The sequence below is a fragment of the Lemur catta genome, chromosome 1 (assembly GCF_020740605.2).
Source record: "Lemur catta isolate mLemCat1 chromosome 1, mLemCat1.pri, whole genome shotgun sequence".
Classification (NCBI taxonomy): Eukaryota; Metazoa; Chordata; class Mammalia; order Primates; family Lemuridae; genus Lemur; species Lemur catta.
In genome coordinates, this window is record NC_059128.1 from 14,368,906 (window position 1) to 14,396,663 (window position 27,758).

General features: G+C 45.4%; 1 protein-coding gene across 2 annotated transcripts in view; it reads left to right on the forward strand.

Annotated features, from left to right (window-relative positions):
* KCNK10 (potassium two pore domain channel subfamily K member 10) overlaps positions 1-27,758 on the forward strand; it is a 118,760-nt gene that overhangs the window by 959 nt on the left and 90,043 nt on the right. The window contains exon 1 of one of the 2 annotated variants that reach the window (XM_045554623.1): positions 2,624-3,126. The exons of the other annotated variant lie outside the window; for it this stretch is intronic. Within the exon in view, the coding sequence (XP_045410579.1) occupies positions 3,075-3,126 (52 nt within the window). The 5' untranslated portion in view covers positions 2,624-3,074. Of the gene's footprint in view, positions 1-2,623; positions 3,127-27,758 lie in introns of those variants that run through there. 2 annotated transcript variants of the gene reach the window in all.

Consider the following 27,758-nt stretch of genomic DNA (forward strand, 5'->3'; position numbering starts at 1 on the left):
GTGATGTCCTGCTCATGCCATCCTGGAGAAGGTCCTTGATTACCCAGGGACCAAAATAACTTCTAATGAGGATCTACAACCTGTCTTGCACAAGAGGGGTGCTCAATAAATGTTTGTTGATTGTCTGAAGGATGATGCATCCTAAGGCTGCATTTTTTTGCCACAGGAATTTGCCTTGGACAGTGAACTAACTCCCTGATGTAGACCCTAGAAAACAAGGCTAGCCCAATTCAAAGGAAGAGAGGCTGGAGTCTTAGATAACATAATATTTAGATCTTCATTGCCCAAAAGAACCCATCTGACAGCTTCAGGATCAGATTCATGTGTTCCAGGGGCCAGATGAGTTTACAAGGTTCTGGCACAGAGAACATGGGCCTGTGGGTCATGCAAACTTGGGTTTGAATCTACGTGTTGTGACCTTGGGAGTGTTTCTTTATCTCTCCGAGCCTTGATCTTCTCATCTGTAAAAGGAGGCCAGTTAGAGCTTCCTCAAAGTGATGCCGGGAAAATGAATGGAGAGAAATATGAAAAGTGAAGGAGGCATACTCATCTTGCCTCCCCATCCTCAGAGGATTCAGGAGAAAGGGTATCTTTCTCTGCTGACACCCCTTTCTGATTCCGATGCAGGTAAAAACATTGTATTGCAGTGACTGGGCTGGACTCCAGCTGGCTGTGTGTGAACAGTTAAGGAGGAGAGGGTAGAGCAAGGCTTGTAAGCCTTTTTTTAGGAGCTAGAAGCAGCTCCCTTTGGACTTGACAACAGAATTTACATACATACTGGTGTCCCTGAGGGCATGACTGGGAGAAGTAGAGATTCCTTGTTTCATTTCCCTGTCTCATCATCCTCTCAGTTTTCTTCTAGTAGAGGAAGGCAAAGTGTGGAAATAGAGTCAAAAAAGGTGGTTCTGAAGCATCTGGGGAACCTGCCAATTAGATTGGCACTGGTTTTGCCTGAAGGGGTCTGCAGAGAACTCGGGGCTCCAGCCAGGGCTGCCTGTAGGGTCAGTGACAGAGCACTTACCAACCTTTCCCACAGACCACAGTGGACCTCTGTGGCTCTTGTCTTGGGACTCAGAAACCTGGATGTCACAGTGGGGGATGGATGGTGAGAAAGATGCTGCTGACAGGGCTCCCCAGAAGCCGCAAGGAGCCTCAGAGTGACATGTAATTCAGAGATCAACTGCTGGTAGGGTTTTAAGCCCACAGCTGGCAGGGTTGGGAATGAGCTGGGCAGTCACTTGCTATTTCATAAGTAAAGGCAACAACAATCTAATTTGGCCTTATGGTACTAGACAGTAAGCCCCACGAAGGCATGGACCATGTCTATCTTTTTCCCTGTCATATGGCCAGCACAGTGATGAACATAGAAAGGTTCCAATATATATGTTGAATAAACAATAAATTTAAGTAACCTTATCAGTAGATAAGCCAGAGTATGGACTTAAACTACTTCCTATCCAACATTGCCGCATGTAATTCATGTCTTCATTTATTAAATATTTCTTGAGCATCTACTACACGCAACGCTCCGTTGCTAGGCATCCGAAGGAATTTGTCAGCATCATTCATGTTGATACTTGCAGTGACCCCTTCAAGAGCACCTCAGTACCACCTGGCATTTCAGGAGACTCAGGCCCCTTCCACAAAACCCTGTGGGGTTTCAGGCAGGGGCGCTGGGGGGTGGGGGATGAGGAGAATGCTCCAGGTTTAGCCTCTTTCTGGGAACATGGCTGGGGTCCCTTCGCACCCGCCCCTGCTGCGTCTCCGGGCTCCCGGGCTGCCGATTCCCGAAACTGCCGGGTCTTGGCAACTCAGCTTTCCTCCGGGGCCGCCGCGCCTCTCTCCAGCCCTCTTTCCAGCCTCGGATCTGCCGCCCCAGGCGGGATGCAGGTAGCTGGGGAAGGGACCAAGCTGCGCCTGGGGAGCGAGGCTTCCCCGGGCGGGGAGAGAGCAGGCGACGCAGAGCGGTCCCAGAACAAAAGGCTCATGGCTGGCACCAGCCTCCTACGAGCGCGGCGGGGACGTGGGTTCGGGGCTCCGGCGGGAGAACCAGGGGCGGGAAGAGACAGGAGGGAAAAAATGAAGTGAGAAAAGAAGGGGAGGGGCGCCCAGGGTGGGAGCGGTGAGAAGAGGTGACCCTCCGAGGCTGAGGTCTGCGGCGGGGCCGCAGCGGCCCTTCCTCCGCCTCCCGCAGCGCCTTCCAGGCAGCCAAGCGTGTCTCCGGCTGCAACTCCACCGGGCGCGCCGCGGCCGCCTCCACGCCCGCCCGCCGGCGGCCGAGCCAGTAAGTAGCGGCGCGGCCGCCGCTCGCTCCCCCGCCCGCCGCCTCCCGCCGCCCCGCGGGCAAGTCCGCGGCCGCCCGCTGCCGGGGGAGCAGGCGCCTGGGTCCACTGCGCGCCCCGCGCCCTCCAGCCGCGGCTCGGCGTCTGCGGCGCGCGGTGGGGCGGGTCGCCCTCGCCGCGCGCTCCCCGGCCGCCGCGCCACCCCTACGTCCAATAGCTTTCGGGGAGCAGGGAGTGGGGGGCGTCACCGCGGGCGAGGAGCCGCGGCCGGGGTGGGGCGTGTGCGCTCTGCGCGGCCGAGCGAGGCTGACGTGCCCGCTCGAGCGCGCGCCCGGGCGCGTGTGTGCGAGTGTGTGTGTACGGGAGTGTGTGCGCACACGCCTTCGGGGGCCGGAGTGACACTGCAGTGGGCTTCTCCCTAGCCCCGGCCTTCCGGCTGCTCAGCCTCCAACCTGCCGGCTTCGCTTTTGGGAAGCAGCTCGGCTCTTCCATCTTCCCAAGCCTTCCTCTCCATCCTTTCATCCACCCCGCTCCGTTCTTACTTTTCCTTTTACCCACGGGGCCGCGGCCGACCACCCCTCAACTGGTGCAAACACCCAGGCTGTCCCCAGTCCTCTCCCAAGCCAGTATTTCCCCACCTGTCTTTCTCTGGGGCTCCTCCACGAGCCAGTCCAAGGCTCCCCCATCCTTGGAAATTGTCTTGTTGGACTGCTGTACTGAGGCGTGTAAAGCTTGAGGACTTTATTATTATTTTGATTCTTTTCATTTCCTCCCCTTCTGGGCAACGGAGCAATGAAATTTCCAATCGAGACGCCAAGAAAACAGGTGAACTGGGATCCTAAAGGTTGGTATTTCCTACTTTTGGCCGCCCTCGCCCTGCCTCCATCTCCGGCGTGTGCGCGCTTCCGTGAGTGGAAGCACTCTTGCTCCGGGCACCGCGTGTCCTGAGGCTGGGAAACTCGCCTGGGAGCGCCAGCGCGGGTGGGAGGAGGGCGGAGGCAGCGTGGGTTCCGAACCCAGATAGTGCCCGTCATTACCACATAATTATTGTCCCTCCTGGATTGTTTCAAAATTTAAATAGACCAAACCGGCCGTTTGGCTTAACATTGCACCGCGTCGGTATTTGCTTTTGACTTTGAGTGTGCCAGTGTGTATATGTGTATGTGTGTGTGTGTCCTTTGTTTCTGGTGATCTTTGTCTGTCTGTTAGATGGGTGGGGTGCCTCCCCCTGGACCTGGAGCTGCGCCGCATGCTCGAGGTGTCCTCAGTGGGAAAAGGTTTCCTGGCAGCAAGTGGGGTTCGATCTGCAGCAGCCGTCCCTGGGGGTGGCCCTTCTCGTAGGGCATGCAGAATAATGGAGCCCACGGGGCCTCCTGAGTCTTCGCTCAGTCTTTTACCAAACCTGGCAGCTTAGTTAGGCTTAGGTCGGAGTAGAAAGCGGAGGAGGGGTGGTTTGAGAGAAGGGTGGGGCCAGCAAGGTCTCAGGAGGAGCACGCAGTGTACCCGCCCGAGAAGTGGTGTGGTTTACACGCTTTTATGAATGTTGGACCGTGTTCCCCCGGCGCAAAAGCGAGTGATTAAGACAGATTTGTGTGTGCCTAGTGTCTGTAATTAGCATACAGATGTTAAGGCTCCTCATGAGTGATCAGTATGGGAGCAGAACAAGTTGAAACCGCTTGTCCGGTTGTGACAAGAATGCTCTTTAGCATTGCTCTTAGCTCACCTGAAGGCAAGTCGGGCTAGGCAACGCCTCTGTGTGTATTAGGGTTGAAATTTGTTTATTTGAGGTGTGCGCGTTTAATGTTCTTTGTGAACGCATTTCTGCTTTTTATCCAAACCAGAATGAGGAAACCTGCTTATTTGTTAACGTCCTATGAATTGACTGGCTATTGAAGAATGAGTGAAGAGGTATTGCCTTTTTAAAACACCGAAGCTGTTGCACCTTAAATGCAACCCAAATCTTCTATTTTGTCTCTCTTTTAAATCTCTGGAAATATGGAAGTGTGCCTTGGCTTTCAGTGGGGGAGAGATGCCTGCAAAATATATGTATTGAATACCTACTATATACCAAGCATTGTCCTAGGCATTGGAGACACAGTCAGAACAGGACAAAAGCTCTGCCTTCTTGAAGTTTACAGTGAGGGAGATAGACCTAAATCAATCATTGCATGGACGAGTGCATAATTAAATGTTTATACATGTTCTCTGAAGGAGAGCATCAGAGTTTTAAGAAAGTGTCTTATAGAAGAGATTGACAGGGACTAAGGAAGATGGGTGGTCAGGGAAGGCTTCCCTGAGGAGGTAACAGTTGTACTTAGGCCTGTGTAGGTGTTAGTGGTCAAAGGAGGAGGGAAACTGTTGCAGAAGAGGGAACAGCCAGTACAAAGGGCCTGAGGCAGAAGGAGCATGTGTATTTGAGGAACAGAAAGGAGGTCCCCAGGGCTAGAACAGAGAGCAAGGGAGCTTGTGTTTTGAGATTTGACTGGAGGATCCACGGGGTGAGACGCCAAAGCCCCTGTGTTGTTGGAGGTGGGGTAGTTTTGTGGGGTGGGAGGAGGAGTGTAGTCTTTATCTTAAGCCACTGAAGAGTTTCAAGCTGAGGAATGACATGATCTGAACTAAGTTTCAAAACAGGTGGTATGTGGCTGTTAAGGATGTGACGGACAGACACAGTGGTGGCCTGGGCCAGGGTACTTGCTGTGGGCACGGAGTAGGGCATGGAGCAGAGAGAGCTGTGGGGGACAGTGTGGAGGTGGAAGAGTTGAGATGACTGGGACGGCAGCCAGGGAAGGACTAGTCTTGAAGAAAAGCTCCTGAGTTGAGTCGAGGACTTGTTGAGTGGGAGATGTCCTGAGGCATCCAAGGGTGTGTCAAGTGGGCAGCTGTCCAAATGGTGGGGTCAGGCTGTGTGACTGATTTTGTGAGCTTGGCTTGACTCTTCACATATATGTAGAATGATCATCATTCTATATATTGGTGTCACAGTGAGAAACACAGATGAATTTTACACATTTTACAGCCTGACACAGTGAGGGAAAAGTGTGCAAATAGCATCTACCGTTACCACCAGTGGTGCTAAAAATGAAAAGATTTCAATAAAAATAGCAGCATTTAATGAGTAATCATTGCATGCCAGGTGTTTAATGTACATTATTTCAGGTAATTATTTTCATAGTACTTATCCGATGGTATAAGTGTTATTGTCCCATTTGGCACTTGATTGCCATCACAATACCAACACCACTGAGCTGCCTTCCAGTGAGGTTCTCTGACTTCATGCACAGTTATTCCTGAAGGTGAGGGTGACACTAGGCTTTCCTAGCCAGGGGGTGGAGGCAGGAGGAGGGTGGGGAGGGACGGTGGCATATCTCACATTTGTATAGAATTATGTGCCAGGTACTGTTCTAATGCTTTACATATATTAATCTTCACAAAATATTTTATAATAAATTAATCTTCAAAAAAATCTCAGGAGGGAGACATTATCCCAATTCTACAGATGAGGGAACTGAGGAACAAAGAGGTTGCGTAACTTGCTCCACGTTGCACAGCTAGTAGGTGGCGGGACAGGACTAGAATCTGGGCTCTTAAACACTCTGCTCGTCTGTGTCTCTTAAGTTATCGGGACCTCTGGCTCTTACTGGTGAGGTTTCCAAAGCCCAGGGACTGGAGAAGCTTGTTGGGAGGAGAAAAAGGAGAAGAGAGAGGATGAGGAGGAAGAAGAATTGAAAGAGAGAATGACAGAAAAGAGGAGGGGAGGGAGGAGAAGTAGGAGCGAGGCAGTGATTCAGCCTCCCTTAGTCATTCATTTCTCCACCAATCCATCTAGCCAGTAGCGTCTTTATCTCTATGTCTGGTGGACAAGTCACTGGCCACTGGAAAGAGTTTGCTTCTGGTTTTTGGAGGTTCAGGTTTACACAGACCAAGTGTGGTTAGCAGGGCAAAGATGAAGGGGAACTTAGGATTAAAAAGGAAAAGTGGAGGGACAATTCCCATTACTCAGACTGTAGGATTTGGCTGTCAACAGACTTGAACCTTCAGGTGGAGGTGCTCACGAGTTGTGGAAGGAAGTTGTAATTATAGTGTTTTGCTTACAGCCTCATTTACCTGACAGTTTAATAGCACAAAATGAAGGTGGTTTGAGAATAGATTGGTTTTGATTGCACTTGGGTGAATTAAGCAAAGCACTGTCAAGAGGTGTAGGTGAAAAAATAAGACCTAAGTGTAAAATGATTAGTCTCTGGTGAGCTATGGCTTTCTTCCAAACTCATAGAACAGAACCTTCAACAAAGAGAGGTACTGTTTGTGTAAGACCTACACAAAAGTAGATTGGCATGAAGTCTTAGCTTTCATAGCAGAATTTATGTGCATTTTAAACCACCAGGATCACTTGTTGATGATTTTTTGCTTAAAATTGGTATTTGCTTCTTGCTTATGTACATCAAGAGCTTTTAAAAACCAACATGGTCAGCAAACAGTAATTCCCTGACTAGAGGCAAGCAGATCAATATGGTGTAAAAAACTCCGCATTTGGGGGTAAAAGAATTATGTTCTACAACTAGCTGTAGCAATAATTAGCTGTGTGACTTTGGGCTGCTCATGTAGCCTCTCTGGGCTTCACTTTCCTCCCATGTGGAAAGGGGCCACTGACATTGCCTTTGTCTACCTCTTGATCTGACGTTTGGGCCAGCTGGCTTCCTTTTGTTTCTCAAGTAGATCACACTTGTTCCTGTCTCAGGGCTTTTGCACTTGCAGTTTCCACTGCTTGTAATGTATGTTCACATGGCTGGCTTCCTTCCATCATTAGAATCTCAGCCCAAATGTCCTCTTGTTAACAAGAGTTTCCCTGTCCCATCATTGCCCACCCTGTCACTTTCTATTATGTCAACTGCTCAGTTGTCTTCCTGGTATTTGCCAGGATCTGAAACCAACTTACGTACTCATGGGTTACATTTGATGCCATCCTCCTTCACTAGCACGTGAGCTTCTTGACTTTCTCTGTCTTGTTCATTGTCGTACTCCCAGTGGCCCGGGAAGTGCCTGGCACACAGTAGAGACTCTAACACTTTGCTGAATGAATGGGTGGTTGGCAGGATGGATTGGAGAGGGTTGAAGGCTTTATGCATTGCAGAAATTCTAGGACTCCTCTAAGCTACAAATGGCAAAGTACAAATAAGGAGAAAGGAAGGATATCCCTAGGGAGTGGGATATCAGAAAGGACACTACTATTCCCACTGCCTGGCAGGCTGCCAGCCCTCTAAAGCCTCCGACGGACTGTTTTCATTCTTTTCTTCTCTTTCACCACAAATGAGTAGGCTGCATGGGACTGGGGTGAGGTGGGTGGTTAGACAGATCTAGCCCAACAAATGTGGTCAGTGTGCAATTAATATTTTGGCTCATATTAGTTATTGGAGTGTGGCTATTTCTAGGTACTTTAATCCATTTAAGAAAGAAGCACAGCTGTAGAACTGGAGCTAGATTTTTTTTTTAAAAGCTACAGTTTTGGTGCATACTTTAATGCAGACTTCCAGAGAGGCCCATACCTTGTGTGTACAGCACCTTTCAGTTTACAGAACGCTTTTTACAAATGATCTCATTTGTTCTTTAAGCAACCCTATTTTTGTAGATATCAGAATCTTAGATTTACTGATGTGTAAACTAAGATGTAAAAAGGATAAATGATTTATTTGGGGGCCCAAAGCTGCAAACAGGCAGAGCTGGGGCCCACCAAGTCCTTTTGATGTGTACATCCAGGACAATTTCCTTTAGGCTTTCCTTTCTTCCAGGGTCTTTGTCCCTTCGACACTCTTCTTCCATTCCTTCATACCCAAAAGTGTATTCAAAGATTTCTCTGAGAGACTTAGAGGAAGCAGTCTCTCTGTCGATCAGCGAGTCTTTACTTGGAGCCTGTTTTCAGTAGGTTGTACTTACTTGCACAGGCTGACACTAACTTTATCCTGTGGATTCAGGTGAAGACCCTTGGATCTCACTTCTGCTGTCCTGGCTAAAAGGAGATTTAGGTCTCTTGTGAATGGGAGCCACATATATTGCTAGGTTGCTTAGGTGCTATCTTTATTAATGTGTTTCCAAACACACATTTGCATAGCTTAGATTTTCTGGAAAGAAAATAATCTGTTTTTGATTTAATAGTCAACTTTCAGGAGATAAGCGTTCCAAATGGGATTAATAATGTGCCAGAATCACCGCAATTATCCTAGAAAGTACAGAGAAATGATGTTCCAAAGATCGTCTGGGCCAAGATTTGGTTCAGGATTCCTTTCCAGCGGTGTCTAAGGAGCTTCATCGTGCTTTTGCCAATCCCAGCTATCACTGGGTAGAATTAAGACTGGACAACAATGTATATGACCTGAACTTATGTACCCCCATGATGAGCTGAAATAAAAAAAAAAAAAAAAAAAAAAGACTGGACAGGTTGACTTTGCTATTCCATCCCCTTTCTAAAATGCATGTGCTTAGGCTCCTATAGAACCTCACCGTAAATCAGATGCATTTAAAAAATACAGTATAGTCTTGCCCCCAGGGGGAAACTTCAACCACAACTGAGATATGGTTTGAAGTATATTTAATATAGGCACAGTGAGCTAGTGGATTTCTTTTTACTTTTAGTCCACAGGGAATTAGAGAAAGAGTTTAATGATAAAACAGAAAGAAGCCATTTTACCGTTACCCAATTAGGAGGTTTCAGTTTGAACAGCTCCCTTGGCTGAAGAAGAAAGGTGAATGAAAATGACAGTCTTTTCCTGTACTCGAATTCTGTTGTAAAGGGCACTTACTGGGCGACCCAGATAAGGTTAGAATCTGTTAGGGGCTCAGCTCTGCATGGCTTGTTTATGAAATCTACCTAAACATGGCCCTAGGGGTGCAGTTGCTGTGTTGGTTACACCCATCTGGCTGATGTCTCTCCGTAAGAATTGTGGAGGTGAAAGGGACCATCTACTTCTGGGTTCTGGTCCTATGGGTACTCTCACTGGGGACTTTATGGTTTATCTGTGTTAGGCTCATTCCCATAGCCCAGAATGGGGAAATAAAGACCTCATATGTACTCTCTAGAACATTTCTTTGTGGTTTGCAGACAAAGTTTGAGATATTTTTTTCTTCCTCGCGAGTGTCTGGGATTGAGTACTATGAATTGAAACTGAAACCTGACTTTCTAATCCTCCGTCTAAGGTTAGAGGGAGGGGGTAAATATTGGCAAGGGAGGGTGGAGGTCAGGAGAGGAATCGAGTTCTCTTCCTTTGCCATTCCCACTGCCAGGGAGGTGGGGGAGGGAGGGGCACTCGAGGTGGTGGAGGTGGGTTTGGGGCATGGATGGGATTTCAAGAGATTCTAGTTTTTAACTTCAGGTCTCATCACTTCCCATTCCCATGGAGGTAACTTTGAATCAGTTAAATGGTGGAAAAATGTAGAATTGGAAAGGAAGACACCGGATTTTCTGTCCTACGTAAGCCAGGGAATCATAGGGAACTTCTTTTTCACTTCCATTGTGTGCCACGGCCCCCACCTAGTTCCTGCAGAGTTCTGCTTTCAATTGCTGTCTCTTCTGCAAAGGATCCCCCCAACCCCATTGAACTACGCGATGTAGGGAGTTGGTGGTATTTGCAGTGTAAAAAGAGATGCTTGAAGAGACAATGAAGATTTTCTCAGGTGATGGAGAACCTGGAAGTCACAGTGACCTTTGCAATTTTGATAGAGCTAGCAACAGTTTCACTGCCAGGAAATCAGTTTCTTATGTGCAAGCAGACCTGGAGGTCCCCCAAATAGTAACACACCAAATATTTTAGCAGGATAAAGATAAATAGTATAACTTATTAAATTTAATGTGATATGAGCGTGACAGTCAGAATAGAGATGCTCAGTATCTGGTTGTGATAAAATATTTGACAACTAAACATTCACTCACTTTGTCATATGAGACAAGAAGTCAGGCACCGAATGTTTAAGAAAAATTGATGGGAGAAAAAGCTTAGAGAGGAAAAGATACTATTTATTAACTTATTTTTTTCTCTGCAAATTGGGGACAGTCTGTTGTTACTCATTTTAACCATGGACTAACCTGGGTTCAATTTTCCTGGATTCTAATGGTAGAGAAGGTTGATTTAGCCAAAGGCATTCATTTCTCATGGTGGAATTTGAAGCCATAAGGGAAGTAGTTATAGTAGATTTGGTTCGGCATATACATTCTTACAATGACCTAGTAGGAGATAACATGCATGTTATAGTCATTGAATATAGACCCTGGGCGAGATGTTACCCCTGTACCTTGTAGGAGCTTAGGGTAGGAGGACCTGGGTTCTAGGGCTGGCTCTGCTACTCATACGGAAAGGAGGGAGTTGAGTTGTTGATTGTTAAGGTCCCTTCCTTCCCTGATAGTCTTCTATAGCCTAGATCCTAATTTGAGCTACATCATTTACTAGTGGCTGATTTGGGCAAGTTGCTTCATTTCTCTGGAACTTGGTCTTCTCATCTGTAAGATAGAGATAATTACAGCCAGTGCTTTCTTGGTTTGTTATGTGCATTAAATAAAGTGATCCATGCAAAGCTCTTAGAAGAGTGCTGGAGCATCCTAAGGGCCGCAGGAGTGGTACCTGCATTATGCTGTTATCATCATCGCAGGGGTCAACCTCTGAAGTCAGGGCAGGCTCCGGATCAGCCTCTTGAGAAGCATCTGGTTCACCATCTAGATCATCTGGGAGGGTTGCCCATAGCAGAGCCCTTCTGGGACTCTCTTAGGCGCCCAGTATGCTTAGTCTAGGTTTTAAAAAAACCCTTTAGACCAGAGAAAAGATCTGTGAAAGAACATGGTTTGGAATCACAATACTTGTGTGAGTTACTGTTCTGCTAATTTTATTAGCTGTGTGTCTTAGTCCATTTGGGCTGCTGTAACAACATACCATAAACTAGGTAGCTTACAAACAGAAATTTATTTCTCACTGTTCCTGAGGCTGGAAAGCCCAAGATCAAGGTGCCAGTAGATTTGGTGTCTGGTGAGGGCCCACTTTCTAGCTCATAGAGTCATAAAGTTAGCTCACATTTGGGGAGGGGTGGGGGTGATGAAGCTTCCTTTGGAAAGTAGGAGTGTCAATGAATTTAAGGACATATTTTAAAATCACCAAAGTATTTTAATTCTTTTCCTATTATTTATTGAACATGTGCTAAGTGCTAGGCTAAGTGCTTTATGGTAATTAGCTCATATAATCCTCTTTATAATCCAAGGAAACCGGTGAAATTATGATCCCTGCTTTCTGAATGAGGAGGCTGAGGCCTATAGAGCTTAAGTAACTTGCCCAAAGTCACCTAGTTGGTGCTATGACTTGAACCTGGGTCTGTCTGACTTAACTGAGCTCTCACCTCTACCTTGTATGTCTCTCTCTGATAATCCTGCATTACAGAAATCTGTTTAATTTAGTCTAAGCCTGGATTTTCCACTTAATCACAGAGCCATGGTTTATTTTACTTCATTTTTACCCTTTCTTTCACCCACTGCTAGAAACATTATTCTAGAAAGACAGAGAGCATGATGATGATTTATCTAAAATATGAATGTACAGGCTTATAATAGATCCCAGTATACCAATCAGTCCAAACATTTTGTAATGTTCAAACACAAAAAGCATCTATTGAGCCTATCTTACGTGGGCACTATGCTATGTGTAAATCTGTAAAGCATTAACAAAAAGCCCAACCCCCTACGATAGACCCTGTTTTTTCTCACTGTGAAACCAGAGGCTGAATGTGAAAACTCACAGTCCAACTTCTTTTTACGACCTCCCTTGTACAGATTCAGTGATTGAAAACCCAACCTCCTTGGATAAAGCCAGAAAAAAACCCACGATGGCCTCCAGGCAGCAGAAATGCCAGGGAATGGGTGTCTGGTGCGTGTCTGATGTGTTTCTGCAATGCCTGCAGGCCACGTGTCTGTGTGGTGTGACGGAAATGCAAGTCAGAATGCCACTGAGATGGCAGGGACAGTGAGCCTGGGGGTGACGGGCACACGCAGCGAGAAGCCGCTGGTGGAGGGAGGACTGTTGGCACTCCTTGTCATACTTCGAGTAAACATTTTTTTTTTTTTTTTGACAATCTTGTTGCTTTTTCTGTACATTCTTGAGAAAGTGATTTCCAGGAAGCAGGGTGCATGCGATGCCTCAGAGGTTCCCATGTTTCCAAACGTGACATGCCCGGCTTATTCCTGACGTGATTTTATTAATATATTCAGCAGAAAGTTTTGGAACTTCTGTGTTCTGGGCAGAGGAGAGTGAATAGGGTTTCTTTTGAGTAGCACCATGGGCTTGAGAATGGTCGGGAGCTGGACATTGTTGAATATGTCACTTCCCACACAAAACGGCAAAGATGGTCTGGGACAGAGTGAGAGTGAGGTTGAATGGGGTTGCCTAGGGCCCCAGTTGCATTCAGGAGCCGGCACTCATGGCGTCAGTAACCATAGTAACCAAGGGGTGGTGGGGGAGTGTAGGATGCCAATTTGCTGCTGTTGCCTCCCTCTCTATTCTTTCATCCAGACATTCCCCCCATCCCTCCACTCCCCACCCCACCCCCCTGGACACAGAGACTGACAGTGGTTTCTATACTGGTGATTTTAATTTCCAGCTAACTTTACGTGTTCCGAGGCCCCATTTTCAATTCCTGGATCCACAGTGGATTCATTATGACGCAGAATAAGCCACAAGCACATAATTTCCTCAGTTTTTCCATTTTTACTATGCAAAATGGGTCATAAGTCATGTAGTGTACATACTCTAGATTTAACTGCAGCTGTGCCTAATGGTGGAGGTTCATGACACGATATTTCTCATAATACTCTTGTGCTCACGGTCTGGTTGAGATGTTGAGATTTTTGGATGTGTCCTAAACAAATAGAAAAGCCGGCGAAGCACAGGAAAGAGAGCGCTGGTCTCGGTCAGGCGATGGGGATTTTGGCACCACCTGGAAAGCGAAGTGTGGCCTGGTGCCTGAGGGTGGGGAGGTGGGAGGTGGTCTTGGTAAGGAGTTTTGTTTTTCCTGAGAATATGGGAAGGCCTCGAATGGTGTGAAGTGGGAGGATGACACAATGAGATTTCTGTCCTAAAGCTTATTTGAACCACTCAGAAATCAAATGATCGATTCAGGTAGTGTTTATGAAGGTTACCTGCTATGTGACAGGCACGGTGCTGGGAGCTGGCCTTACCTGGGTTAACTGTGTGTTCTTGTAGGAATCATGGAAATTGCTGACAAACGTTTATGCCGGACAAAGCTTTTCTCGACCATCTTTGGCTTATAACACCAATTCCAAACTTCTGGTTGCAAATGGGAGGTCTGTCTTAAAGCTATGGCTACCACATTTTCAATTTCTGTTAATTAAAATAATCTTTTCCCTGGCTTTGTTACACGACCCTTGATTCTGTGGTAATTTGCATATCTGGAGTTATCGAATCAGTAAGCCAAAAACTATGGCGTAGTCATATTCTCTTGTACTTCAGACGCCTTTTGGAAGCATGTGGCTATCAGTCCAGCATAATGGGCCTAATAGTAATTGCCCCTCCATACCCACTGTCACTTTGTTCCTGGTGCGTCTGGAGGTATTGTGACATTGGGGTATTTTTCCTTTGACTGTGATGGGCACCCCGCTGGTTGTGTCCTTGTGGCCTCAGCTTGCAAGGCCTCCCCAAAGCCTGAATTAATGAGAGGCTGTGATGTGCTGATCCTTTTCTCTGGCAGGGTGAGAACGCAGTTTCTATAGGAGCGTGGCTGCCTGCTGCTCGGGCAGTAGGCTCTTGTTCAGCCTCAGTTCTAAAGACAGGCGGAGCAGACAGCCACGGGGCGTGGGATCTGAGGAGCCCTGTAAGTCTCTCTCCACAAGGGACCCACACCACTCCTTCCCATAATAGGTGCAATCTCTCAGCTACATTATTCATTCACCCATCTGGCTATTCCATAAACACGTATTGAATGATTTCCTGCTGAAATGGGGCTAGGCATGGGACACAGAGAGATGAGGCAGAGAGGTGAGAAAGATCGGCGGCTGTGTACCCAGAGAAGTCGCAATCTAAGCACTGAGACAGGTGCGTAGTCAAGTAATTATGATACACCGTGATAAATGCATTGATTGAAATATGGATTAAAACATCATCTCCAGAACACATCTTGTTAAAATGTAAATATAGTTCCTCAGGGTAACATGCTAACTCTCAATTACCCATGGGTCCAGCCAAATTAATCATTTCTATTAGAGAGCCGGGCCAAGGGAATGGAGCACAGGGCCGGCATGTGTTGATGGGTTGGCCTAAGGTGGGAAAGAGGAAAGTCAGAAGCGCGGGTGACGGGCTGTGGTGAGGTGCCCTGTAGGAAGCAGTCTGAGGGCCCTGGAAGGTGGAGGTGCCGGGAAGGGAGGGGGAGGGGACTGAAAGCAAACTTGCACCTGTGCAAATGTTGTTCAGGACTCGCCCTGCTCATGTTAAACTCAGTTTGGAAATTGGAAGGGACTTTTGAGACATCCAAGCCCAGTGAGGCTTCTCAGAGGGCAACACTGAAGTCTAGATTGGTCAAGTGACTTTCACGTGCCCAGACAGCAAAGAGGGGACAGAGCACATCTTTGAATCTTTATCTGCTAGCCTGCATTATTCAACAGTGCCCCTCATGGCAGCGCCAACAGGTGCTGGGGCCTTTTTTCTCTTCTTTTGGGAAAAAGAATTAATGAAGAGCTACCGGCTCTACTAGAGCCTGAAACATACTGGTTCTGAGATTTCAAATTAAATTCTTTATATGTTTGTAACAGGTACAGATGTGAGTACGTATTCCGCCTCTTGGAGAAGACACCCATTCATTTGTCCAGTGAATATTTACCTACTGTCTTCTTTGTGCTGGGCAAGAGAAGGTGCCTGCCTTCTAGGCCCTGGAGGTACAGTGATGAACAAGATGAAGTCTCCGCCCTCATGAAACTTACCGTTTAGCCAAAGCTTAGCATCTCTTACAGATGCTCAGGTCAACGTCTGCATTTTAAATATCTGTTTCAGGCACACATTTGACAGGTGAAGGGGCTCAAAAATATTATAAGGATGAAAATGGCCATTCTGATGTTCCATTGCTCTGCAAAAAGTGCTTAGTTTGAAAATTTAGTATGGAAAGAGTGTTGATCCTACTGAAGGCAGTGTTTTCGGTTAGAAAATTCAGCGATTTCAAAGTCCTCAGAGCTGCCTAATTTATATTTCAATTTTGTGAGGAACCTTTGTTAATTAGGAGTATGTGGCTTGTGCATTTATACTGGGATAAGACAGGAGTTTGAGACTTCCCTCATGATGATGGCACGTAAATTAACCTCCAAGGAACTGCAAAAGGCCAAAATGTGAGGGACTTAAATACACAGGCGCACACACACGCACACACACAAACTCTAGCAGATGGGAACTTTTTGCTACACGTGATTTCCAAAGCATCTAAATTTACACGTCTTCTGAATAGGGGGAGATTGGGATTTCTGTTTGTTATGTGCCTGGCAGGTTCTTGGCTGTGTCTGGGCTGTTGGGGCAGCCTGAGGCCAGCAGGGAATCCAAGATGCCAGCCTGGGTCACAAGGGCTTAAGGAAGCAGCAGATATTTGGACCAGTTGAGGTGTCCACTAAGAATCCAGGGGTAGTGAGAGTCGTACCCGGAGTTTGAAGCAGGTTGTGTGGGGCCACACCTCCTCGGCCAGGACTCTCAGCGGGGTGGCTGGGAGAGACCTGTAGGCACCATCCCGCCCGCAGTTACCAGAGGTTTCTGCCCTATTTCAAACTGGTCCTAGAGATCAAGGGACCTGTGGCTGGGGGTGTGAGGCTCAAAATGAGACCATGCACACAAACTGCACAGTTCCTGGCACACAGGAATCACCTGATAAATGATGATAATGATGTTACTGGCAGGTAACACCCATTCACTGAGTGTCGTCAGTGCATCATGCACAGTACTCAGCACTCAGCACATAAGATATCATTTATTCTTCATAGCAGCTAAGTCCCTTTCCTTGTTCTTCCAGTTAATATCTTAATGTTTAGCCAACTGACCCGAATGTTCATGGCTTCCAAAGAACCTGCCCAGAGTGAGGCCACCGTATCTGTTTTTTCTAAAAACAGCTTTATTAAGGTATAATTTACATACCATAAAATTTCCCTATTTAAAATGTCCAATTCAGTGGTTTTTAGTTTATTCATAGAGTTGTGCAACCATCATCACTATCTAATCGTGGAACATTTTCATGGCTCTAAAAGGAAACTCCATATCCATTAGCAGTGACTCCCCATTTTCCCTGAGTCTTTCCCGGTCCTTGGCAACCATGAATCTACTTTCTGTCTCTATGGATTTGCCTATTTGGGACATTTCATATAAATGGAGCCATACAACATGTGGCTTTTTGTGATTAACTTCTTTCACTTAGCATAATGTTTTCAAGGTTGGCTCATACTGTGGCATCTGTATCTATTTTGAATGAAGAGATGGACAATCCTCTGAAACAGTAGTATTAGCTCCATCTTGAAAATGAGGAAACTCTGATGTTCTCCACCCACCTTGCAGAGGATGTGGGTCCATGGCTGTAGACCTACACAGTGGCTTCTGAGATACGTGTTGTCCAGGCTGGTTCTTTTGTCCATCTCCCAAAGTTGATGTGAACCGGGAAAGTTAATAGAAATAAAAATGGCAGGAGAACTATTCTTTCTGGGGCTGTCAGCTGGCAATACAGTCACTGAATGTGAAGGAGGAGTTGTCATCTTTCTTGCGGCATCTTCAATAGTAGATTGTAATGAAACACCAGGGAGAGTAAGGTGGCTTCCCTCCTGCCTCCCAGACCAGAGCATTTCTTGAGACATGAGTTGGAGTGTCCCTTCCTCAGTTGCTGTGGCAACAGGTGGGGTGGTAGGCACAGGTGTTGGTGGAAGGAAAGGCCTGGTACGGCAGTTTCTTGGGGTGGGATGTGTGTTTTCTTTGATCATCAGGGAACTAACTAGTCTACGATGGTGAACAGCACACCCTATGAAGTAACTAGTCTTCCCCCACCTTTTCTGGAAGCTGTCCTGCTCTGTCCTCTCTCACGTACTGTTCCAGGGAAGATCATTAAATTGATCATTAAAAATGCAAATGAGCTTTCCATCTTGCTTCTCCTAAAGAAGAAGGAAAATAACCTTGTGTACCTCTGGGTTCCTTTAGAAACACCATGAAGCCTTACTTTGACTTCAAATTAGTGGGACTTGGCCCTTGAATCAGCTAATTAGCTGACAGCACATGAAGACTCCAGGACTTGGGTGGCAGGTATGTGCTTGTTGTACAGGAATCTCGTCTACTGTAGATTTCTCATGGAAGTGGCCCCATTCCTGGTCTCAGTTCATGTGAGACTTTCAGCAGCGGCTTTGTATGATGTGGCAAGCGTGCTGGTGCCTGTTCCTATCCTCTCGCTCCTGCCACCTTAGCACACGCTGGCTCACTGTAACTGCCAACTCTTGCTTTTTTTTTGACGGAGCCTACTCTGCTGTTCCCATGCAAGGCAGGAAGTGCTGGGGAATTGTGTTCCCCAAGAGCAGCCCTCAACCAATGACTGATGGGAGATGGTGCACAAACACCCCAATTCCCTCAGCCTGGGGCAGGATGACTCAGGAATATGTTTTGCCTGGAGTCACAGTCTGCCCAGTGGGGAAAATTCTCTTGGCCCACAGTGACAGCTAGCTCGATGCCGCACCTTCTACTGGCGTTCTTGACTGCCTTCCCAGCCCTGTCTCTCTTTTCCAATTTCCTACTCTTGGTGCTTTATTCACCTCCCAAACAAAGTACTTGTGCTCAAATCCTAATGGTAGGATCAACTTCTGGGGAAGCCCAAATTAAGGTACACGGTAAAGCTTTACCCTTTCCTGGTGTCCCTGCTGTATGCCCCGGCCAGCCAGCTTTGACGGCAGGAGCGAGGGGATGCGTGAATGGCTCACGCAGGCTGAATGGCTCCCAGGGGATGAAGTCTACAGCTGACGATCAGCAACTTTCTCCCCAAGACATCCTCAGTACAAATCCTGGTGATTCTCATTATAAAGTTGCTGCAAATCCTGAATTAGCAAACACTGAACATTGCATCTAGGAGAGATACAGGGTTAGGTTCCTGTAACCCTCTGGTTACAACATTTTCATCAACTGATCAACACAAACCTTGTTTTATATGTGCTTCTTTTTAAATACATCTTATCTGATATATATGGTTGATTCATTAACATCGAACTCACGGCAACAGCACTGTAACTCGTGCCTGAACCGAGTTTATCTAACAGATGTATTTTCTCCATAAGGCACCTCACATCCTGCACTTAGGAACACTAGACAGCACTTCAGCATTACACTTGGGTGTGATTTTAAACAGTAAAATCACCAAGAAAATTGTGCTTTTCACAAAAATGTGAAAACATGGCACTAAATAGATCATCAAAAGGACACTTGTTTACAGCATGAGAGCTGAAACAAGGAGGCACAGCGTTGCCTTGTTCAACCTCAGCTGGGGACATGTGCATCGGGTGACTCAATTTTTTTTTCCCACTGTTCTGTGCATGCCTGCAAATGACTGCAAAAGCCATGAATATTGATTTTGGGCTTATAAGTAAATTTTAGCAAGTATGAGAATTTTCAAATATATAGTCTGCAAAATAATAAGGGTTAATTGTCTTTCTTACTCCACCACAGTAAGACTCTATTTCAATTCAGTGTATTCATTAAATGTGTGTCCCAGGCTCTGTGACTGATGCTGAGGTGCTAATGAGATGGTCCCTGCCTTTAAGGAGTGTCCATTCTGCTTGTGCAGAAAACTCAAACTGTGACACAAGACAGAATACCTGTTTACTCCAGAAGAGAGAGAAACAGTTTTGTGGGACTGTGGAGGAGGGAATTTAGAGTATGAGTCAGAAAGGAGTGTTTTCAATAGGTCTTGAGAAACATTTTATATTTTGATCACCTCATGCATTATTATCAAAAAGAAAGCAATTGGTCAGAACACCCTGTCAAGTCTGCCAACTTACCTATATCTGCACCCACCAGGCCTGCTTTGATTCCTCTCTGGGTGAAGGGTGTGTTCTCCTATCTAAGGCCAACCCCTCTGCTGATGCTGGGGACCCCTTTGCTCTTTTGCACATCCTCTGTACTTGAATTTTTACACCAGCATATAAACAGGCTTCCTTATCTCCCATCACCCCCCTTGACCCCATGTCCCCTCCAGCCACCACCTAATGGCTTTAGACCCTTCACAGCAAAATTGCTGGAAAGAGTGGTCTGAAGTCACCATCTCCGCTTCCTCCCTTCACGCTCTTCCCGGGCCATCATGTCACGGGGGCTGCTCTTACAGAGGTCACCAGTGGACATTGCATCACCTTCCTGCTCTTCTGTCTTAAGTATCAATCAGGATGCTTTCAGTGGAATGTTGCAGAATGTCCAGCTGAAAGTGGCTTACACAGTACAGACGTTGACTGTTTGGAGGGCTGTGTTCTCACTGAGCAAGGGTTTTTGGGTTGGCTCAGCTGTTTCGTAATGCCTGCAAGGACCCAGGCTTGTTCAGCTTCCTGCCCTGCCTCCCTTCACCACCTGGGCAAAGGCTCCTGGCTGGTGGTAAGAGGGCTCCAGCAGATATTTTGTCGCCTAAAAGCAGGGAGTGAGGAGAAGTGGCCTTTTTTTCTTTTTATGATGGAGGATTTTTTCCCCTCCTGGAAGCCCCACACATACATCTTAAATGTCACCCCATAAAATCATCACTGGGAAAGGGGGATGGTATTATCCTTACAGCTTAGACTAATTAAGATTCATCTCCCAAATCTGTGAGTGGGGCTCACCTTCTTTGAAATATTGCCATTTACTGAAAATTGGGTCTGTTAGCGAGGAATGGGGAGGGGCTAGAGTGAAATCGCTAGGCAGTGTCTGTGGAATCTTCCTTGACACCTCATAGCAGTTCTGACAGCCGACCATGCCTTACTTCTTGAAGCGCTTCACTTCCGTCACTTGCTCTGTGACATTTTTTCCTCTGGGTTTTCCTTTGACTTTCCTGGCCTCTCCTGTTTCCTGTTGGCTCCTTCCCTGTTGCTCTACCTGTAAATGCTTGAGTGGCCCAGCGCTTAGACTTGAGGTACTTCTCATCTCGGTCTGTAGCTTCTCCTGGGTGATCCCAGCGGCCCCTTGGTACCACGTGCATGCCATCACTTCTGGGTGTGCATCTCCAGACCCACACACCCCGCTGCCTCCTTGACGTTTCTCCATGTGTCTCCTGGCCCTCTCCAACTACAAAGACTAAAATTGGACTGTGGACTTTGCATCTCAAACCTCCCAAGAGCTCCTCCCAAGAGTTCTTCATCCCAATGAAAGACACCACCGTCTGTACAGTTGCCTAAACTAAAGTTTAGGCATGATGCCTGAGTCCTCTCTTTCTGCTGTTTCACTCACCGCTCACCAGCAAGTATTACACTTTTGGGAATACCCAGGGCACTGTTACAGCTCTCTAGTTGTGATGTGATGAAACTGAATAAACTGAATAAATGAGAATCAGCCTAGTTTTATCAGGTACTTACTGTGTATAAACCACTGTGCTGGAGGAGATGAAAATATGAATTAGATGCAATCTTTACTCTTGATAGATTTGGAGCAAAGCAGGGAGAGAATGGCACACCAATAAGAAGGTGAGATGTAGGCTTGAAAAGTCCAATCCCAGCCATAGGGAGCAGCTTTTAAATAAGCCATCTGACATATTTAATATCTAAGTATGACAATAAACACGGGACATATATTTATTGGTCCCCTTACTTCTTCTACTGCTCCCAGTAATTGATTCTCCATGGTGCAGCCAAAATGTTCTTTTAAAAATCTGAATCAGAATTCTGTCACAAAAAATTGCATCAGAATTCTGTTGTGCCCTCAGCTTAAAATTTTCTAATGGTGCCTCTTTCCGCTGGGCATAAAGTCTGAGTTTCTGGTGCCAGCCTGCAAATCCCTGAAGGCAGGCTAGGCTGTTGCTGACTTCGTTTCCAAACCTCAAAGTGAGCCACCTTCCTGCAGTCCACTCTGGACTTCTTTCTCCCATTGGAACACTAACCAGGCCTGACTCTGCTTAGCTTCCCAGATCAGATGAGATTGGACGCATTCAGGGTGGTATGGCCGTAGACTGGACTTCTTTCTGTTCCTTGAATAAACCAAACTCCTCCTGGTCTGAGGGCTGTGGCAGAACCTGTTCTTTCCCTCCTGGAATTCTCTTCTACCCAATCTTCCTAGGATTGGCTCCTCCCCACCTCTGAATTTCAGCCCAAATGTCATGTCCTCAGAGAAGCTTTCTCTCACCACCCACTCCTGCTGGGCACCCTCTGTCATAGCACTCTGTCACAATTCTCTCCATTACGCCTCTAACTCCCTGAGAAAAAATTCTATTTGTTAATATAACAACTAGAACTGAAAAATTAATAAACCAAATTTAAAAATTTTAAAATTTAATAAACTAAAACCACTAAAATGGTATCTCCATGAATTCAAGGGAGGAGAGAGTTTTAAGAAAGAGAACTTAATTAGCAGCGTGAAATGCTCCACAAAGACTGAAGATAATGATAATGACGATGGTGATAATGACAGTGATAACTAACATTTATCGTAACTATGAACCTGGAAGAGCGCCAGGCATTTTGCATACGTTATCTTAATGTAATCCCGACAATGTCAGGATTAAGTGTCCTGACAGTATCTCTGTTGGGAATGTTATCATTCCCATTCTCAGAACACTGAGACTTAGGGAGGTCAGGCACGGTGCCCGGCACATGGTAGCTTTCAAGTAATGTTTGCTACGTGAATAAATGAATTTCCCCAGGTCCTGGAGCTGTAAGTGATAGAGTTGAGAGTCCAACTTAGGTCTGAGTGAATCTAAAATCCATATTTATAACCACCGGTCTATATTTGCTCAGAGGAGAACTAAAAAACCCTTAACAGATTGAGAAAGGGAGGTATCATATAGGATAAGTGATTTCTTATTTATTTAAAAATATAATAAATAAAAGTTTCAGGCCAACACCTTTTGAATTTTGGAATTTTGGATTCCATCTAATTCATTTGAAAACATAGCTGAGTTCTATAAAAGTATTAAGGGTGAGTGCAGATTGAGTGATTTCTAAATTCACTGAAGATGCACTTTTATACTGAGCCCAGGTTCATTGTGCAGGAAAACTATTAAAACTCAGTCTTCGTGATGAGTGCAGTAAGAACCCAACTTGGATGACGCTGTGGGTGTGTGCGTCCTAAACCGAGTTCCATGTTTGACAAGCTAGTAGAGCACCAGTGCTGGATGTTTTCTGGACATGTTGGTTTTTGGTTAATCTTATTGTAGGACATATGTCTAGTGGTTGTGGTCTGATCGGCACTCTTGTGGGCTGGAGGAGACCTCACACAACACTGAGGATGTGGTCTCTGCCCTTGCTGAGCTCATAGTCTAATGGAAGTGATGAAACATATGTGTGGATAAATGCAAAGTCACAAGTAAAAACTGCTAGTATGACTGACGAAGAGTGTGTGGTACAAGATGGATTAGAACAAGAAGTAGCAGAAATGGGTAGTTTTGAACTTCCACTGCTTGGGAGAAGGAATGCACATGGATTGGTGGAAAAGACAGGGAAGGGAGAAGGTTTAAGAACAGGCAAGATGGTGCACATTTGCAGGTTTTGCCCAAGGGACAGAAAGGGCTGAGACCCACTGGGGAGGGATCAGAGGGGAATTTGGAAAAGAGGATTAGGGAAATGAGAACAGTTAGTAGAGGAAGTGAGATTAGGCTGGTACAGGAGCTGTTTGGGGTTTCTGAGAACTGATATGACATGAAAGACTATTTGTGAGGGAGAAATCTTGCTGTGGGTGTATTTGGGAGCAAAATCAGATTCAAACTGGAAATACTAGTTAGGGCAGGGTTTCTTAAACTTCAGTCTTTTCCACGCCATCTTCACTTTTTAATTTTTTGGGGGGGCCATATTTAAATATATCACCTGTACCACTATTTACTTAATACTTTTCTCTAAGTTGATTTCACTTTTAAAAACTTACATAAATTTAGCTTTGCCCAAAGCAATAATATTTATCACTATTTACTTAATACTTAAAAAAATTTACCCCTTATTTTAAAAACTTAAATAAATGTAGCCTTATGCCAAGCATTCATACCTATGGAATTATAGGTATTCTGTGCCAGTTCTATTTTTCCCTAGTACATGTTAAAATAAAACCATGGCCATTACAGAAAGGTTGCATCTGTGTGTCACCTAACATTATCTTGTGTACCACCAGTGGTTCATGTGCTACACTTTTGGGAATACCCAGGGCACTGTTACAGCTCTCTAGTTGTGACATGATGAAACTGAATAAACTGAATAAATGAGAGTCAGCCTACTTTTATTAGATACTTACTGTGTATAAACCACTGAGCTGGAGGAGATGAAAATACGAATTAGATGCAATCTTTACTCTTAATAGATTGGAGCAAAGCTGGGAGAGAATGGCACACCAACAAGAAGGTGAGATGTAGGCTTGAAAAGTCCAATCCCAGCCATAGGGAGCAGCTTTTAAATATGCCATCTGACATCAGCTCTGTCAGCTGGGCAGCTGAGTGACCTCCTGTTCTGGAACGAGGGCTGGGTAAACTCTCCTCAAATTCAGTTCACTTCAGTGAGTCTTTGCCAGCCACTAGATGATGTTTTTGCTAATATTAAGGAAATTAGAGTGTTTTAGGCAGTGGCAAACCAAAAACCAAAGGATGAAGTGGGAGGTCCTTATAAAGATAAGGACCACAGCAGAAATGCAATTGGCGTATGCTCAGGGCTTATGGGAGGAAGAGTTCATTGCCATCTCTGGGGACTGGGAAAGGCCTCCTAGAAGATGTGGCATTTCAGATGGACCTTGAAAGATGGGATGATGCAAAAGGCAGGGATGGAGGGTGTCCAGCAGAGGGAAGGGCATCGACTTAGCACCAAGGAGGGAAGCCCAAGCACCTATTTAGAGAGCAATTCTCCAGTTGTTTGGTGGGGATGTGGGGGGATGAAGGTGGAAAGGAAGGTGGGGTCTTGTGGGTCCCCTAGACACTAGGTTGAGCATGGATTTATTTCCACAGATGTTGGGGAGCCATGGAAGGCTATGACATGTTACGAGTTGCACTTGAAGAAACCAGGAGGTGGGTGTACATAATATGAATCAGAGGGAGGCATAACTGCTAGCAGGATACTCTTAGGAAGAAGCTGCTGCAATCTGGGTGAGACACAATGAGCTTTTGAGTGGTCACCGTGACAAAGGTCTGGGCTAGAGGGGCCCCTGGGGGAATGGAGAAGAAAGGTCTAAATAGTCAGTGCAGAGAGCTGGGGACTGACTGGCCATCAGCACAGTGGAGTCAATCATTTCTCTCAAGTTACAAGGAGAACATGGATCCTTGAGGCTTGGAGTAGTGGAGAACACTGATTGTGTGGTAGGGGAAAGAAGATAATAATTGCAGTTCCAGTACATGATGAGTGAGGAGCAGGGGGCAGTTTACAGATTATTCTTCCCTGTGAAAGAACAGAGGCAGTCTATGCTATAGTTAATTCCTTTCATTTTTTGCTGTAAGTACACTCAAGGATAAATAGCCGTGTAATTTCTGTTTGAACTTTCATACTTGAGAGGCACAGAGATCTCACTGAAAATAGACATTATTGCTCTTGACATGTACAAGGGTAATGTGTCCTGGGAAACTGGCCCACAGTGTACTGTGAAAAGTCATTTGAGTGACTCATTTTTACACATAAAGTAGACATTTCCTCTTTAATTTCCCTATATTTAGGGACACTTACATGACAGGATTCCTTTCTTTTAATCTCTTGTTTTCCACCTGAAAAGGACAGTATGCTTGGTTGTGGATGCAATTCTGCCTTTATACGGAAAGGACTCGAATGTGAATACATTTAAGCAGAGAGTAGACAAAGGCTTAACAAGAGCAGGTTTGGGATTTGATATTCCCACTGCAAAGCAAAGAGAAGGGCGGACCACTGGGAGTTTCCCCAGAGAATCTTCTAAATTTATAAATCTCCAAAATTCATTCATTTTCATTTATAGTTCTTTCATCTATGGTTCTTGTTCTTTTATCTCTCTATTAATAGTTTATATAATGCCTGTCTCTGTAGTACCTGGGATGAAATGCACCAATTTTAATTGCAACGGATAGGGCAAAGCAACCCTTGGGAGCTACTCTGGGCAGGAAGAGGAGGCTGAATTCTTAGAATGGAAACTTCTGTGGGGATCATGACTCACTGGCCTCCATCCCCACCTCCATGCAGGGTTTGGTTGAGTTTCAGGAAATTCTACAGCCAATTTAGTGATACAAATGAAAGGAGAAGGTACTGTTAAGTGGATCTGTATTCTCAGTTATCAAAAACGCCAACGCTGTCTCCCAGCTAATAGGAGCCCAAAGTGTGCCCTGAGCATGCTGCCAGATGTTTCTGAATAGAAAACCTTACATTTTATGGTCCCAGATAGTGCACACTTAAAAATAGTGTCTACTTTGAAACTGGCTATTAAGCAGACATGAAACTTTTGGTATCTATTACTGGATCTAAGTCTCCAGTCTAGTGGCACAAACTGTTTGAAGTTTATTTATTTTTTAAAATGAATTCTAAAGGGAAGATTTGGTGAAATGATGAATATTTAACTTTAATTTTTTGCTTGATTTACCTATTGCATCAACTTTTGCTTTTAAATGGTAGAACCACATTAAAATGTGGCTGATAGGAAATGCATTTATTCATGCATATATTTATTCATTTAACAAATTTATTACTGTCTGCCAGGCTCTGTGTAGGACTCTGAGAAATAAGGATAAGAACCATATTTGGTATGTTTTATGTTTCTCCAAGAGAAATGTTCTTTCGTATTACACTAATTCTTAGGTGCGTTTAAAAAAATTATTTAACACTGCTGAAATCAGAATGTGTTATACTACCAGAATGTGTTATACTACCATTGTGTCATAGTTTAACTTGCAATTTAAATTTTTTAGAGATACATAAAACAATGATTGTAATTAATGGTGTATTAGATTTGATAGGAGATATTTGCACGATACTATATTGGTACCATTCTTTGACCGATATAATGGCCCCATTTAGAGTTCGGGACTGAGGTTAAGCCTCTAGTTTTAGGTGTTGAAGTTGGTCCGGGGATGCCAGGACTCAGATGCCTAGAAATGCAGGTCTAGGAGAAAAGAATCAGAAGGTGGATGAAGAGCCAGTGGGTTCAAGCTGTGTAGACAGTAACAGCAGGATGCAGAGAAATTCTCTGATGCCTCATGTCTGAGCATCTTTCCTCCGTTCTTGGCCTGCTGCATAAATTCCTTGCAGTGTGACTCTGCCGGACTTCAGAACAGAGCAGGAGAAATGAGAAACGGCACTGAGAGCTGCAGGGTGGAAGATGAGAGTCACACCAAGAGAGATTACGGTCAGTGTGTGTACCCGATGATGGTGAAATGAACAGCCAAGTTACAATGATAGTGGCAACATGTGTTTAACAAGTGTCTTACCATTTCTCACTTCAGAAATGCTATTTTTCATAATAAAAATTCTGCAAGATAGATATTCATTGAGCACCATTATTATCCTTGTTTCATGTGTGAAACTAGAGCTCAGAGAGGGTAAGTGACTTGTCCAGTGTCATACAGTTAGTAAGTGGTAGAACCAGGATTCAGGCTGTGGTCTACAGCATCAAAGTCTATTCCACTCTCAATGTGCTGCCTGCACAGTACCCCAAAATCTCAGAACATGCACTGCCTTCATGTCCAGTCGTGAAGTCTCAGAAGCCAAGCAGGGTCAGCGTATGAGGAGTTACATAAAGTAATCTAAACTTAGGGTTACCAAGCAAGATTCTACTGATGCCTTGAGTAGCTTCCTGTGTGCTAGAGCCCAGGTGCACGGACTAGACCAGATTGGGAGGGAGTAGGTCTCCAGTGGGCCCAGGGAAGCAGCTGGTAGCCTGTTGAGTTAAGTGCTGAGGTTCAAGAGTTTGTTACTTGGCTCCAATCAGACCCCCAAAGAGCAGAAGTGCTGTTGTAGTTGATTCCAGAACTCAGTGACAGGGTATTTTAATAGAGCTCATGATCCCAAGAGGAGCTTGCTGAAGGGATGAGCTCACAGTCCATAGTTGAGAGCTGCTGAACAATTTTAATTATGTTTCTAGTGTTCGTGGGGAGGTTCTGCCAATGGATTCCCCTTGGATTTTGATCCCATGTAGATCTCAAGGAAATTTAAAATGTTTTGCTTCATTATTTAAAATCACTGTGTTATTTGCTTAGAGCCGTTTATTGCAAGAGCCAAGAAGAATTTTACAAATTATAAGAAAGAGTCCAAGCTTTCAAATGTCCAAGGTGGCTATTCAAATGTGGGAACTGGGAAGAATTTTAAGTTGTTCACTTAAACTTATGTCTGATTTCTTCCCACAAAGGTGACAGAACAAA